Raw genomic sequence first — 13,087 nt, 5'->3', positions numbered from 1 at the left:
CAGTACTCCCTTGACAAACTTCTGGACTTCAGGAACTGAAGCCAATTCTTTCTGGAAGAAAATCGACAGGGCCGAAATTTGAACCTTAATGGACCCCAATTTGAGGCCCATAGACACTCCTGTTTGCAGGAAATGCAGGAAACGACCGAGTTGAAATTTCTTCATGGGGCCTTCCTGGCCTCACACCACGCAACATATTTTCGCCACATGTGGTGATAATGTTGTGCGGTCACCTCCTTCCTGGCTTTGACCAGGGTAGGAATGACCTCTTCCGGAATGCCTTTTTCCCTTAGGATCCGGCGTTCAACCGCCATGCCGTCAAACGCAGCCGCGGTAAGTCTTGGAACAGACATGGTACTTGCTGAAGCAAGTCCCTTCTTATCGGCAGAGGCCATGAGTCCTCTGTGAGCATCTCTTGAAGTTCCGGGTACCAAGTCCTTCTTGGCCAATCCAGAGCCACGAGTATAGTTCTTACTCCTCTACGTCTTATAATTCTCAATACCTTGGGTATGAGAAGCAGAGGAGGGAAGACATACACCGACTGGTACACCCACGGTGTTACCAGAACGTCCACAGCTATTGCCTGAGGGTCTTTTGACCTGGCGCAATACTTGTCCAGTTTTTTGTTCAGGCGGGACGCCATCATGTCCACCTTTGGTCTTTTCCAACGGTTCACAATCATGTGGAAGACTTCCCGATGAAGTCCCACTCTCCCGGGTGTAGGTTGTGCCTGCTGAGGAAGTCTGCTTCCCAGTTGTCCACTCCCGGAATGAACACTGCTGACAGTGCTATCACATGATTTTCCGCCCAGCGAAAAATCCTTGCAGTTTCTGCCATTGCCCTCCTGCTTCTTGTGCCACCCTGTCTGTTTACGTGGGCGGCTGCCGTGATGTTGTCCCACTGGATCAATACCGGCTGACCTTGAAGCAGAGGTCTTGCTAAGCTTAGAGCATTGTAAATTGCCCTTAGCTCCAGTATATTTATGTGGAGAAAAATCTCCAGACTTGATCACACTCCCTGGAAATTTTTTCCCTGTGTGACTGCTCCCCAGCCTCTCAGGCTGGCCTCCGTGGTCACCAGCATCCAATCCTGAATGCCGAATCTGCGGCCCTCTAGAAGATGAGCACTCTGTAACCACCACAGGAGAGACACCCTTGTCCTTGGAGATAGGGTTATCCGCTGATGCATCTGAAAATGCGATCCGGACCATTTGTCCAGCAGATCCCACTGAAAAGTTCTTGCGTGGAATCTGCCGAATGGAATCGCTTCGTAATAAGCCACCATTTTTTCCAGGACTCTTGTGCAATGATGCACTGACACTTTTCCTGGTTTTAGGAGGTTCCTGACTAGCTCGGATAACTCCCTGGCTTTCTCCTCCGGGAGAAACACCTTTTTCTGGACTGTGTCCAGAACCATCCCTAGGAACAGCAGACGTGTCGTCGGAAACGGCTGCGATTTTGGATATTTAGAATCCACCCGTGCTGTCGTAGAACTACTTGAGATAGTGCTACTCCGACTTCCAACTGTTCTCTGGACCTTGCCCTTATCAGGAGATCGTCCAAGTAAGGGATAATTAAGACGCCTTTTCTTTGAAGAAGAATCATCATTTCGGCCATTACTTTGGTAAAGACCCGGGGTGCCGTGGACAATCCAAACGGCAGCGTCTGAAACTGATAGTGACAGTTCCGTACCACGAACCTGAGGTACCCTTGGTGAGAAGGGCAATTTGGGACATGGAGGTAAGCATCCTTGATGTCCAGGGACACCATATAGTCCCCTTCTTCCTGGTTCGCTATCACTGCTCTGAGTGACTCCATCTTGATTTGAACCTTTGTATGTAAGTGTTCAAAGATTTCCCATTTAGAATAGGTCTCACCGAGCCGTCTGGCTTCAGTACCACAATATAGTGTGGAATAATACCCCTTTCCTTGTTGTAGGAGGGGTACTTTGATTATCACCTGCTGGGAATACAGCTTGTGAATTGTTTCCAATACTGCCTCCCTGTCGGAGGAAGACGTTGGTAAAGCAGACATCAGGAGCCTGCGAGGGGGAGACGTCTCGAATCTCCAGTCTGTACCCCTGGGATACTACTTGTAGGATCCAGGGGTCCACTTGCGAGTGAGCCCACTACGCGCTGAAACTCTTGAGACGACCCCCCACCGCACTTGAATCCGCTTGTACGGCCCCAGCGTCATGCTGAGGACTTGGCAGAAGCTGTGGAGGGCTTCTGTTCCTGGGAATGGGCTGCCTGCTGCAGTCTTTCCCTGGGCAGATATGACTGGCCTTTTGCCCGCTTGCCCTTATGGGGACGAAAGGACTGAGGCTGAAAAGACGGTGTCTTTTCTGCTGAGATGTGATTTGGGGTAAAAAAGGTGGATTTTCCAGCTGTTGCCGAGGCCACCAGGTCCGATGGACCGACCCCAAATAACTCCTCCCATTTATACGGCAATACTTCCATGTGCCGTTTGGAATCTGCATCAACTGACCACTGTCGTGTCCATAAACATCTTCTGGCAGATATGGACATCGCACTTACTCTTGATGCCAGAGTGCAAATATCCCTCTGTGCATCTCGCATATATAGAAATGCATCCTTTAAATGCTCTATAGTCAATAAAATACTGTCCCTGTCAAGGGTATCAATATTTTTAGTCAGGGAATCCGACCAAGCCACCCCAGCGCTGCACATCCAGGCTGAGGCGATCGCTGGTCGCAGTATAACACCAGTATGTGTGTATATACCTTTTTAGGATATTTTCCAGCCTCTCAGCTGGCTCCTTGAGGGCGGCCCTATCTGGAGACGGTACCGCCACTTGTTTTGATAAGCGTGTGAGCGCCTTATCCACCCTAAAGGGTGTTTCCCAACGCGCCCTAACTTCTGGCGGGAAAGGGTATACCGCCAATAATTTTCTATCGGGGGAAACCCACGCATCATCACACACTTCATTTAATTTATCTGATTCAGGAAAAACTACAGGTAGTTTTTTCACACCCCACATAATACCCTTCTTGTGGTACTTGTAGTATCAGAAATATGTAACACCTCCTTCATTGCGCTTAACATGTAACGTGTGGCCCTAAAGGAAAATACGTTTGTTTCTTCACCGTCGACACTGGAGTCAGTGTCCGTGTCTGTGTCGACCGACTGAGGTAAATGAGCGTTTTACAGCCCCTGACGGTGTTTGAGACGCCTGGACAGGTACTAATTTGTTTGCCGGCCGTCTCATGTCGTCAACCGACCTTGCAGCGTGTTGACATTATCACGTAATTCCTTAAATAAGCCATCCATTCCGGTGTCGACTCCCTAGAGAGTGACATCACCATTTCAGGCAATTGCTCCGCCTCCTCACCAACATCGTCCTCATACATGTCGACACACACGTACCGACACACAGCACACACACAGGGAATGCTCTGATAGAGGACAGGACCCCACTAGCCCTTTGGGGAGACAGAGGGAGAGTTTGCCAGCACACACCAAAAACGCTATAATTATACAGGGACAACCTTTATATAAGTGTTTTTCCCTTATAGCATTTTAATATATATATATATACATATCGCCAAATAAGTGCCCCCCCTCTCTGTTTTAACCTTGTTTCTGTAGTGCAGTGCAGGGGAGAGCCTGGGAGCCTTCCCACCAGCATTTCTGTGAGGGAAAATGGCGCTGTGTGCTGAGGAGAATAGGCCCCGTCCCCTTTTCGGCGGGCTTCTTCTCCCGTTTTTCTGAGACCTGGCAGGGGTTAAATACATCCATATAGCCCCCAGGGGCTATATGTGATGTATTTTTAGCCAGAATAAGGTACTATCATTGCTGCCCAGGGCGCCCCCCCCCAGCGCCCTGCACCCTCAGTGACCGCTGCTATGAAGTGTGCTGACAACAATGGCGCACAGCTGCAGTGCTGTGCGCTACCTTATGAAGACTGAAGAGTCTTCTGCCGCCGTTTCTGGACCTTCACTTTTCGGCATCTGCAAGGGGGGTCGGCGGCGCGGCTCCGGGACGAACCCCAGGGTGAGACCTGTGTTCCGACTCCCTCTGGAGCTAATGGTGTCCAGTAGCCTAAGAAGCCAATCCATCCTGCACGCAGGTGAGTTCACTTCTCTCCCCTAAGTCCCTCGTAGCAGTGAGCCTGTTGCCAGCAGGACTCACTGAAAATAAAAAACCTAACAAACTTTTACTCTAAGCAGCTCTTTAGGAGAGCCACCTAGATTGCACCCTTCTCGGCCGGGCACAAAAATCTAACTGAGGCTTGGAGGAGGGTCATGGGGGGAGGAGCCAGTGCACACCACCTGATCCTAAAGCTTTTACTTTTGTGCCCTGTCTCCTGCGGAGCCGCTAAACCCCATGGTCCTGACGGAGTCCCCAGCATCCACTTAGGACGTCAGAGAAATTTGAGTGTGCCTTGGCAATATTTAAATCTTGTTCAGTGTGCCACGAGTTGTCAAAGGTTGAAAATCTCTGGTGTAAATGATGGAAATAAAATCAAACTTTTTTTGACATGTTATAAGAATGTCTAATCTGTAATGTGATGCCTTTTGGAGATTTTTCCATCTTTCCTTGGCTTCTTTTTGCACATTAAAATGAATTTTTGCCTGGGGTGCCCAAACTTTCAATCCCCACTGTATGTGGATGAATAGAAACACAATTCTGTCCACCTCCAATAACTAACCCCAAGTATGACCGGTCAGCACAGTTTACTGTAATATTTTTCCCCAAATTTCTCAGTAGGAAACTTTTGGCCTAGGGGGCGCTGTGAACGATATAAAGAAAGAGGTCATCTCCTATTCCAGCTAAAGCGTTAAGCTATTCTGAATGATGACTGGCAATTTCAACGAACATTACGAAAACATCTTTATATCGATGGCTGGTTTTTGTTTTGCTTCTTCACTCATAATAATTGCGGAGTTTCTCTAAGTCTTTTCTGGACTCAGTTACATTGGGGTGGCAGCAAGTTGCAGGAAATGAAAGTGAAACGTGTTCATCTCTTTCTTGCCATTGTCTGAATGGATTCTCTGCCAACAGCCGACCCGATAATACATACACACTTACAGCTCTCATATGCTGGAATAGCCGTTTATAGCATGGTATGATGAATAGTATGTTTGCAGATTGGCGAGTTCTGCCCATTAATATGACACACATACTCAGACAAGATAAGGCTGCGCAATGACGGCGTCAGATTGTACCTTGGCCCTAGGGTTGAAGATGAGACCTTTATGTAGTGCCAGCGCCACCCTCTTAACCAGCTCCTTCCGTATCCCGTCCTCCAGCAGCTGCTTAGGATCCACCTAAAAAAACAACCATATATAATATCACATCACTTGTCACTATGGATAATAACATTCATCTCTACGGTGGCCATGTAAGGAGGGGTGTAGTATGGTATGCCGGCGGCCGGGCTTCCGGCGACCAGCATACTGGTGCCGACAGCCCGACCGCCGGCATACCGACAGTGTGGTGAGCGCAAAGGAGACCCTTGCGGGCTCGCTGCACTCGCCAGGCTGCGGGCACGGTGGCGCGCCGAGCTTTTTATCCTCCCTCCAGGGGGGTCGTGGACCCCCACGAGGGAGAATAGCTGTCGGTATACTGTGCGGCGGGATCCCGACATTCGGCATACTGAAGACCACCCTGTAAGGACATTTCTCATGCATTCCAGATAGTGACAAAAGATAACACAGCACCTTTGCACAATACTTACACCTTCTCTTCTTCACTAGGATTTGTCTCTATCATAATTAAAGAGGATAAAGCACATAAAGCTGATCCACTACACCTGACCCCCCCAAACCTTTCACCCGAGATGCAAGGGGTCACAGAGTAAATCAGTGTGTGTATCAGTCACTACAACATCAGACTACTGCCGCCAATAGTGCGACAGTCTATCGATGGTACAAATTTTTTTTTTTAAACACTTGCCAGTTAGCCATCGATGAATGCAAATCTACCGATGGCTATTCCTAATGCATTATAAAGAATTATGCTACACCTCCTCTGAAATATAAGTATAACAGAGGGTGTGAAACAGTAAGGGGTACAATACCCAATATATCAGACTTTATGTACACTGTCCACCAAGCTCAATAGATTGTAAACCTACAGTGTTCTCGCTTACAGTGTGATACAGGTGCGAATGAATCACTGTGGCAAACTCCGGTGAATAGAAGCAGCTTAAACACCTAGAACTTACTATAGTATACTATTATATTACCAAATAGCTTCCAGCAGATTAATGTCCGCTACTGCCAGTAATATACTCTATATACAATGTCCGCTACTGTAATATACTGTATATATAACGTCCGCTACTGCCAGTAATATACTCTATATATAATGTCCGCTACTGCCAGTCATATACTCTATATATAATGTCCGCTACTGCCAGTAATATACTCTATATATAACGTCCGCTACTGGCAGTAATATACTCTATATATAATGTCCGCTACTGCCAGTCATATACTCTATATATAACGTCCGCTACTGCCAGTCATATACTCTATATATAACGTCCGCTACTGCCAGTCATATACTCTATATATAACGTCCGCTACTGCCAGTAATATACTCTATATATAATGTCCGCTACTGCCAGTAATATACTCTATATATAACGTCCGCTACTGGCAGTAATATACTCTATATATAATATCCGCTACTGCCAGTAATATACTCCACTGTATTCCAATTACCTTTGTTTGTATTTAATGTAACATTTCATATTTTTGTACAAAAATTGTTAATTCTATATTTTGAAGACTGTCACAAGTAACAGTAATATACTCTATATATAACGTCTGCTACTGCCAGTAATATACTCTATATATAATGTCCGCTACTGCCAGTAATATACTCTATATATAACGCCCGCTACTGCCAGTAATATACTCTATATATAATGTCCGCTACTGCCAGTAATAATAAGATTTTACTCACCGGTAAATCTATTTCTCGTAGTCCGTAGTGGATGCTGGGGACTCCGTAAGGACCATGGGGATAGCGGCTCCGCAGGAGACTGGGCACATCTAAGAAAGCTTTAGGACTACCTGGTGTGCACTGGCTCCACCCCCTATGACCCTCCTCCAGACCTCAGTTAGGATACTGTGCCCGGAAGAGCTGACACAATAGGAAAGGATTTTGAATCCCGGGTAAGACTCATACCAGCCACACCAATCACACCGTATAACTCGTGATATTATACCCAGTTAACAGTATGAACATAACAGAGCCTCTCAACGGATGGCTCAACAATAACCCTTTTAGTTAACAATAACTATATACAAGTAATGCAGACAGTCCGCACTTGGGACGGGCGCCCAGCATCCACTACGGACTACGAGAAATAGATTTACCGGTGAGTAAAATCTTATTTTCTCTGACGTCCTAGTGGATGCTGGGAACTCCGAAAGGACCATGGGGATTATACCAAAGCTCCCAAACGGGCGGGACAGTGCGGGTGACTCTGCAGCACCGAATGAGAGAACTCCAGGTCCTCCTCAGCCAGGGTATCAAATTTGTCGAATTTTGCAAACGTATTTGCCCCTGACCAAGTAGCAGCTCGGCAAAGTTGTAAAGCCGAGACCCCTCGGGCAGCCGCCCAAGATGAGCCCACCTTCCTTGTGGAATGGGCCTTTACTGATTTAGGATGCGGCAGTCCAGCTGCAGAATGCGCCAGCTGAATTGTGCTACAAATCCAGCGAGCAATAGTCTGCTTTTGAAGCAGGAGCACCCAACTTGTTGGGTGCATACAGGATAAATAGCGAGTCAGTTTTCCTGACTCCAGCTGTCCTGGAAACATAAATTTTCAGGGCCCTGACTACATCCAGTAACTTGGAATCCTACAAGTCCCTAGTAGCCGCAGGCACTACAATAGGTTGGTTCAAGTGAAAAGCTGACACCACCTTAGGAAGAAACTGAGGACGGGTCCTCAATTCTGCCCTATCCATATGGAAAATCAAATAAGGGCTTTTACATGACAAAGCCGCCAACTCTGATACACGCCTGGCCGAAGCCAAGGCCAATAACATGACCACTTTCCACGTGAGATATTTTAGATCCACGGTTTTCAGTGGTTCAAACCAATGTGATTTTAGGAAACTCAACACCACGTTGAGATCCCAGGGTGCCACTGGAGGCACAAAGGGGGGCTGAATATGCAGCACTCCTTTTACAAATGTCTGAACTTCAGGTAGTGAAGCTAGCTCCTTCTGGAAGAAAATCGATAGAGCCGAGATCTGTACCTTAATGGAGCCTAATTTTAGGCCCATAGTCACTCCTGCCTGTAGGAAGTGTAGAAATCGACCCAGTTGAAATTCCTCTGTTGGGGCCTTACTGGCCTCACACCAAGCCACATATTTTCGCCATATGCGGTGATAATGTTTAACAGTTACATCCTTCCTGGCTTTAATCAGCGTAGGGATGACTTCTTCCGGAATGCCCTTTTCCTTTAGGATCCGGCGTTCAACCGCTATGCCGTCAAACGCAGCCGCGGTAAGTCTTGGAACAGACAGGGCCCCTGCTGCAGCAGGTCCTGTCTGAGCGGCAGAGGCCATGGGTCCTCTGAGATTAACTCTTGAAGTTCCGGGTACCAAGACCTTCTTGGCCAATCCGGAACAACGAGTATCGTTCTTACTCCTCTTTTCCTTATTATCCTCAGCACCTTGGGTATGAGAGGAAGAGGAGGGAACACATAAACTGACCGGTACACCCACGGTGTCACTAGAGCGTCTATCGCTATCGCCTGAGGGTCCCTTGACCTGGCGCAATATTTTTCTAGTTTTTTGTTGAGGCGGGACGCCATCATGTCCACCTGTGGTTTTTCCCAACGGTTTACCAGCATTTGTAAGACTTCTGGATGAAGTCCCCACTCTCCCGTGTGGAGGTCGTGCCTGCTGAGGAAGTCTGCTTCCCAGTTGTCCACTCCCGGAATGAACACTGCTGTCAGTGCTAACACGTGATTTTCCGCCCATCGGAGAATCCTTGTGGCTTCTGCCATCGCCGCCCTGCTTCTTGTGCCGCCCTGTCGGTTTACATGGGCGACCGCCGTGATGTTGTCTGACTGGATCAGAACCGGTTGGTTTTGAAGCAGGGCCTTTGCCTGACTCAGGGCATTGTAAATGGCCCTCAATTCCAGAACATTTATATGTAGGGAAGTCTCGTGACTTGTCCAAAGTCCTTGGAAGTTTCTTCCCAATGTGACTGCCCCCCAGCCTCGAAGGCTGGCATCCGTGGTCACCAGGACCCAGTCCTGTATGCCGAATCTGCAGCCCTCCACGAGATGAGCAATCTGCAGCCACCACAAGAGAGACACCCTGGTCCTTGGAGACAGGGTTATCAGCCGATGCATTTGAAGATGCGATCCGGACCATTGGTCCAAGAGGTCCCACTGAAAAATTCTGGCATGGAACCTGCCGAATGGGATCGCTTCGTAGGAAGCTACCATCTTTCCCAGGACTCGTGTGCAGTGATGTACCAACACCTGTCTTGGTTTTAGGAGGCCTCTGACCAGAGATGACAGCTCCTTGGCTTTTTCCTCTGGGAGAAACACTTTTTTCTGGACTGTGTCCAGAATCAGTCTCAGGAACAGTAGGCGTGTCGCAGGAACCAGCTGTGACTTTGGAATATTCAGAATCCAACCATGCTGATGCAGCACCTCCTGAGATAGTGCTACGCCCACTAACAACTGCTCTCTGGATCTCGCTTTTATCAGGAGATCGTCCAAGTATGGGATAATTGAAACTCCCTTTTTTCGAAGGAGTATCATCATTTCGGCCATTACCTTGGTAAATACCCTCGGTGCCGTGGACAGGCCGAACGGCAACGTCTGGAATTGGTAATGGCAATCCTGTACCACAAATCTGAGGTACTCCTGGTGAAGATTGTAAATTAGGACATGTAGGTAAGCATCCTTGATGTCCAAAGATACCATGTAATCCCCCTCTTCTAGGCTTGCAATCACCGCCCTGAGCGATTCCATCTTGAACCTGAATTTTTTTTTTAGATATGTGTTCAAGGATTTTAAATTTAAAATGGGTCTCACCGAACTATCCGGTTTCGGTACCACAAACATTGTGGAGTAGTAACCCCGTCCTTGTTGAAGTAGGGGCACTTTTACTATCACCTGCTGGGAATACAGCTTGTGAATCGCCTCTAACACCGCCTCCCTGTCTGCGGGAGTCGTTGGTAAGGCAGATTTGAGGAAACGACGGGGAGGTAATGTCTCGAATTCCAGCTTGTACCCCTGAGATACCACTTGAAGGATCAAGGGGTCCACCAGTGAGCGAGCCCACTGATTGCTGAAATATTTGAGACGGGCCCCCACCGTACCTGTCACCGCCTGTTGAGCCCCAGCGTCATGCGGTGGACTTAGCTGATGAAGCGGGGGAGGACTTGTGTTCCTGGGAACTGGCTGAATGCTGCAGCTTTTTCCCTCTACCTCTGCCTCTGGGCAGAAAGGACGCGCCTCTACCTCGCCTGTTCTTTTGGGGACGAAAGGACTGCACCTGATAATACGGTGCTTTCTTTGGTTGTGAGGGGACATGTGGTAAGAAGGCTGACTTCCCAGCCGTTGCTGTGGACACTAGGTCCGAAAGACCATCCCCAAACAACTCCTCACCCTTGTAAGGCAAAACTTCCATGTGCCTTTTAGAATCTGCATCTCCTGTCCACTGCCGGGTCCATAACCCTCTTCTGGCAGAAATGGACAGCGCACTGATTTGAGATGCCAGCCGGCAAATATCGCTCTGTGCATCTCTTATGTAAAAGACCGCGTCTTTAATATGCTCTATGTTAAGCAATATAGTGTCCCTGTCTAGGGTGTCAATGTTTTCTGACAGGGATTCCGACCACGCCGCTGCAGCACTGCACATCCAGGCTGAAGCAATAGCTGGTCTCAGTATAACATCAGTGTGTGTATATATAGCCTTCAGGAGAGCCTCCTGCTTTCTATCCGCAGGCTCCTTTAGGGCGGCCGTATCCGGAGACGGTAGTGCCACCTTTTTTGACAAACGTGTGAGCGCTTTATCCACCCTAGGTGGTGTTTCCCAACGTGACCTATCCTCTGGCGGGAAAGGGTACGCCATTAGTAATCTTTTTGGAATCACCAATTTTCTATTGGGGGAAGCCCATGCTACCTCACACACATCATTTAATTCTTCAGAAGGGGGAAAAACTACTGGAAGTTTTTTCTCCCCAAACATAATACCCTTTTTTGTGGTACCTGGGGTTACATCAGAAATGTGTAAAACATTTTTCATAGCCTCAATCATATAACGAGTGGCCCTAGTGGACATTACATTTGCGTCATCGTCGTCGACACTGGTATCAGTATCCGTGTCGACATCTGTGTCTGCCATCTGAGGGAACGGGCGCTTTAAAGCCCCTGATGGCCCTTGAGACGCCTGGGCAGGCACGAGCTGAGAAGCCGTCTGTCCCACATTTGGCATGTCGTCAAATTTCTTATGTAAGGAGTCGACTCTTTCGCGTAATTCCTTCCACAAGTCCATCCACTCAGGTGTCTGCCCCGCAGGGGGTGACAACACATTTATAGGCACCTGCTCCTCCTCCACATCAGCCTCCTCATCAAACATGTCGACACAGTCGTACCGACACACCGCACACACACAGGGAATGCTCTGATAGAAGACAGGACCCCACGAAGCCCTTTGGGGAGACAGAGGGAGAGTATGCCAGCACACACCAGAGCGCTATATAATACAGGGATTAACTAAATTATATCCCCTTATAGCTGCTATACACTTATATTGCGCCTAAATTTGTGCCCCCCCTCTCTTTTTTACCCTTTCTGTAGTGTAGTTTGCAGGGGAGAGCCAGGGAGCTTCCTTCCAGCGGAGCTGTGAGGGAAAAATGGCGCCAGTGTGCTGAGGGAGATAGCTCCGCCCCCTTTTCGGCTGACTTTTCTCCCGCTATTTTGTGTATTCTGGCAGGGGTAATTATCACATATATAGCCTCTGGGGCTATATATTGTGATATTTTTGCCAGCCAAGGTGTATTTATTGCTGCTCAGGGCGCCCCCCCTAGCGCCCTGCACCCTCAGTGACCGCAGTGTGAAGTGTGTAATGAGTAGCAATGGCGCACAGCTGCAGTGCTGTGCGCTACCTTGGAGAAGACTGATGTCTTCAGCCGCCGATTTTCCGGACTCTTCTTGCTTCTGGCTCTGTAAGGGGGCCGGCGGCGCGGCTCCGGGACCGAACATCAATGGACGGTTCCATGCGGTCGATCCCTCTGGAGCTAATGGTGTCCAGTAGCCTAAGAAGCCCAAGCTAGCTGCAAGCAGGTAGGTTCGCTTCTTCTCCCCTTAGTCCCTCGGTGCAGTGAGTCTGTTGCCAGCAGGTCTCACTGAAAATAAAAAACCTAAAATATACTTTCTTATCTAGGAGCTCAGGAGAGCCCCTAGTGTGCATCCAGCTCGAGCCGGGCACAGGATTCTAACTGAGGTCTGGAGGAGGGTCATAGGGGTAGGAGCCAGTGCACACCAGGTAGTCCTAAAGCTTTCTTAGATGTGCCCAGTCTCCTGCGGAGCCGCTATCCCCATGGTCCTTACGGAGTCCCCAGCATCCACTAGGACGTCAGAGAAATACTCTATATATAACGTCCGCTACTGCCAGTAGTATACTCTATATATAACGTCCGCTACTGCCAGTAATATACTCTATATATAATGTCCGCTACTGCCAGTAATATACTCTATATATAACGTCCGCTACTGGCAGTAATATACTCTATATATAATATCCGCTACTGCCAGTAATATACTCCACTGTATTCCAATTACCTTTGTTTGTATTTAATGTAACATTTCATATTTTTGTACAAAAATTGTTAATTCTATATTTTGAAGACTGTCACAAGTAACAACACAAGAACAAAAACACATATCAATAAATCCAGGGTACTACGGTGGTCATTCCGAGTTGATCGCTCGCTAGCTGTTTTTAACAGCCGTGCAAACGCTATGCCGCCTCCCACTGGGAGTGTATTTTAGCTTAGCAGAAGTGCGAACGAAAGGATCGCAGAGCGGCAGCAAAGTTTTTTTGTGCAGTTTTAGAGTAGCTCAAAACTACTCAGCGC

General features: G+C 48.1%; 1 protein-coding gene across 1 annotated transcript in view; it reads right to left on the bottom strand.

Moving 5' to 3' along the window:
* The window catches only part of WASHC5 (WASH complex subunit 5), a 78,068-nt gene that overhangs the window by 37,555 nt on the left and 27,426 nt on the right, over positions 1 to 13,087 (bottom strand). Inside the window, exon 18 of the mRNA XM_063921295.1 lies at positions 5,188 to 5,289. Within this exon, the coding sequence (XP_063777365.1) occupies positions 5,188 to 5,289 (102 nt within the window). The remainder of the gene's footprint in view (positions 1 to 5,187; positions 5,290 to 13,087) is intronic.

Source organism: Pseudophryne corroboree, chromosome 5, assembly GCF_028390025.1.
Source record: "Pseudophryne corroboree isolate aPseCor3 chromosome 5, aPseCor3.hap2, whole genome shotgun sequence".
Lineage (NCBI taxonomy): Eukaryota > Metazoa > Chordata > Amphibia > Anura > Myobatrachidae > Pseudophryne > Pseudophryne corroboree.
Note: the sequence above shows the minus strand (reverse complement) of the source record. Positions and strands in the feature narration are given on the sequence as shown.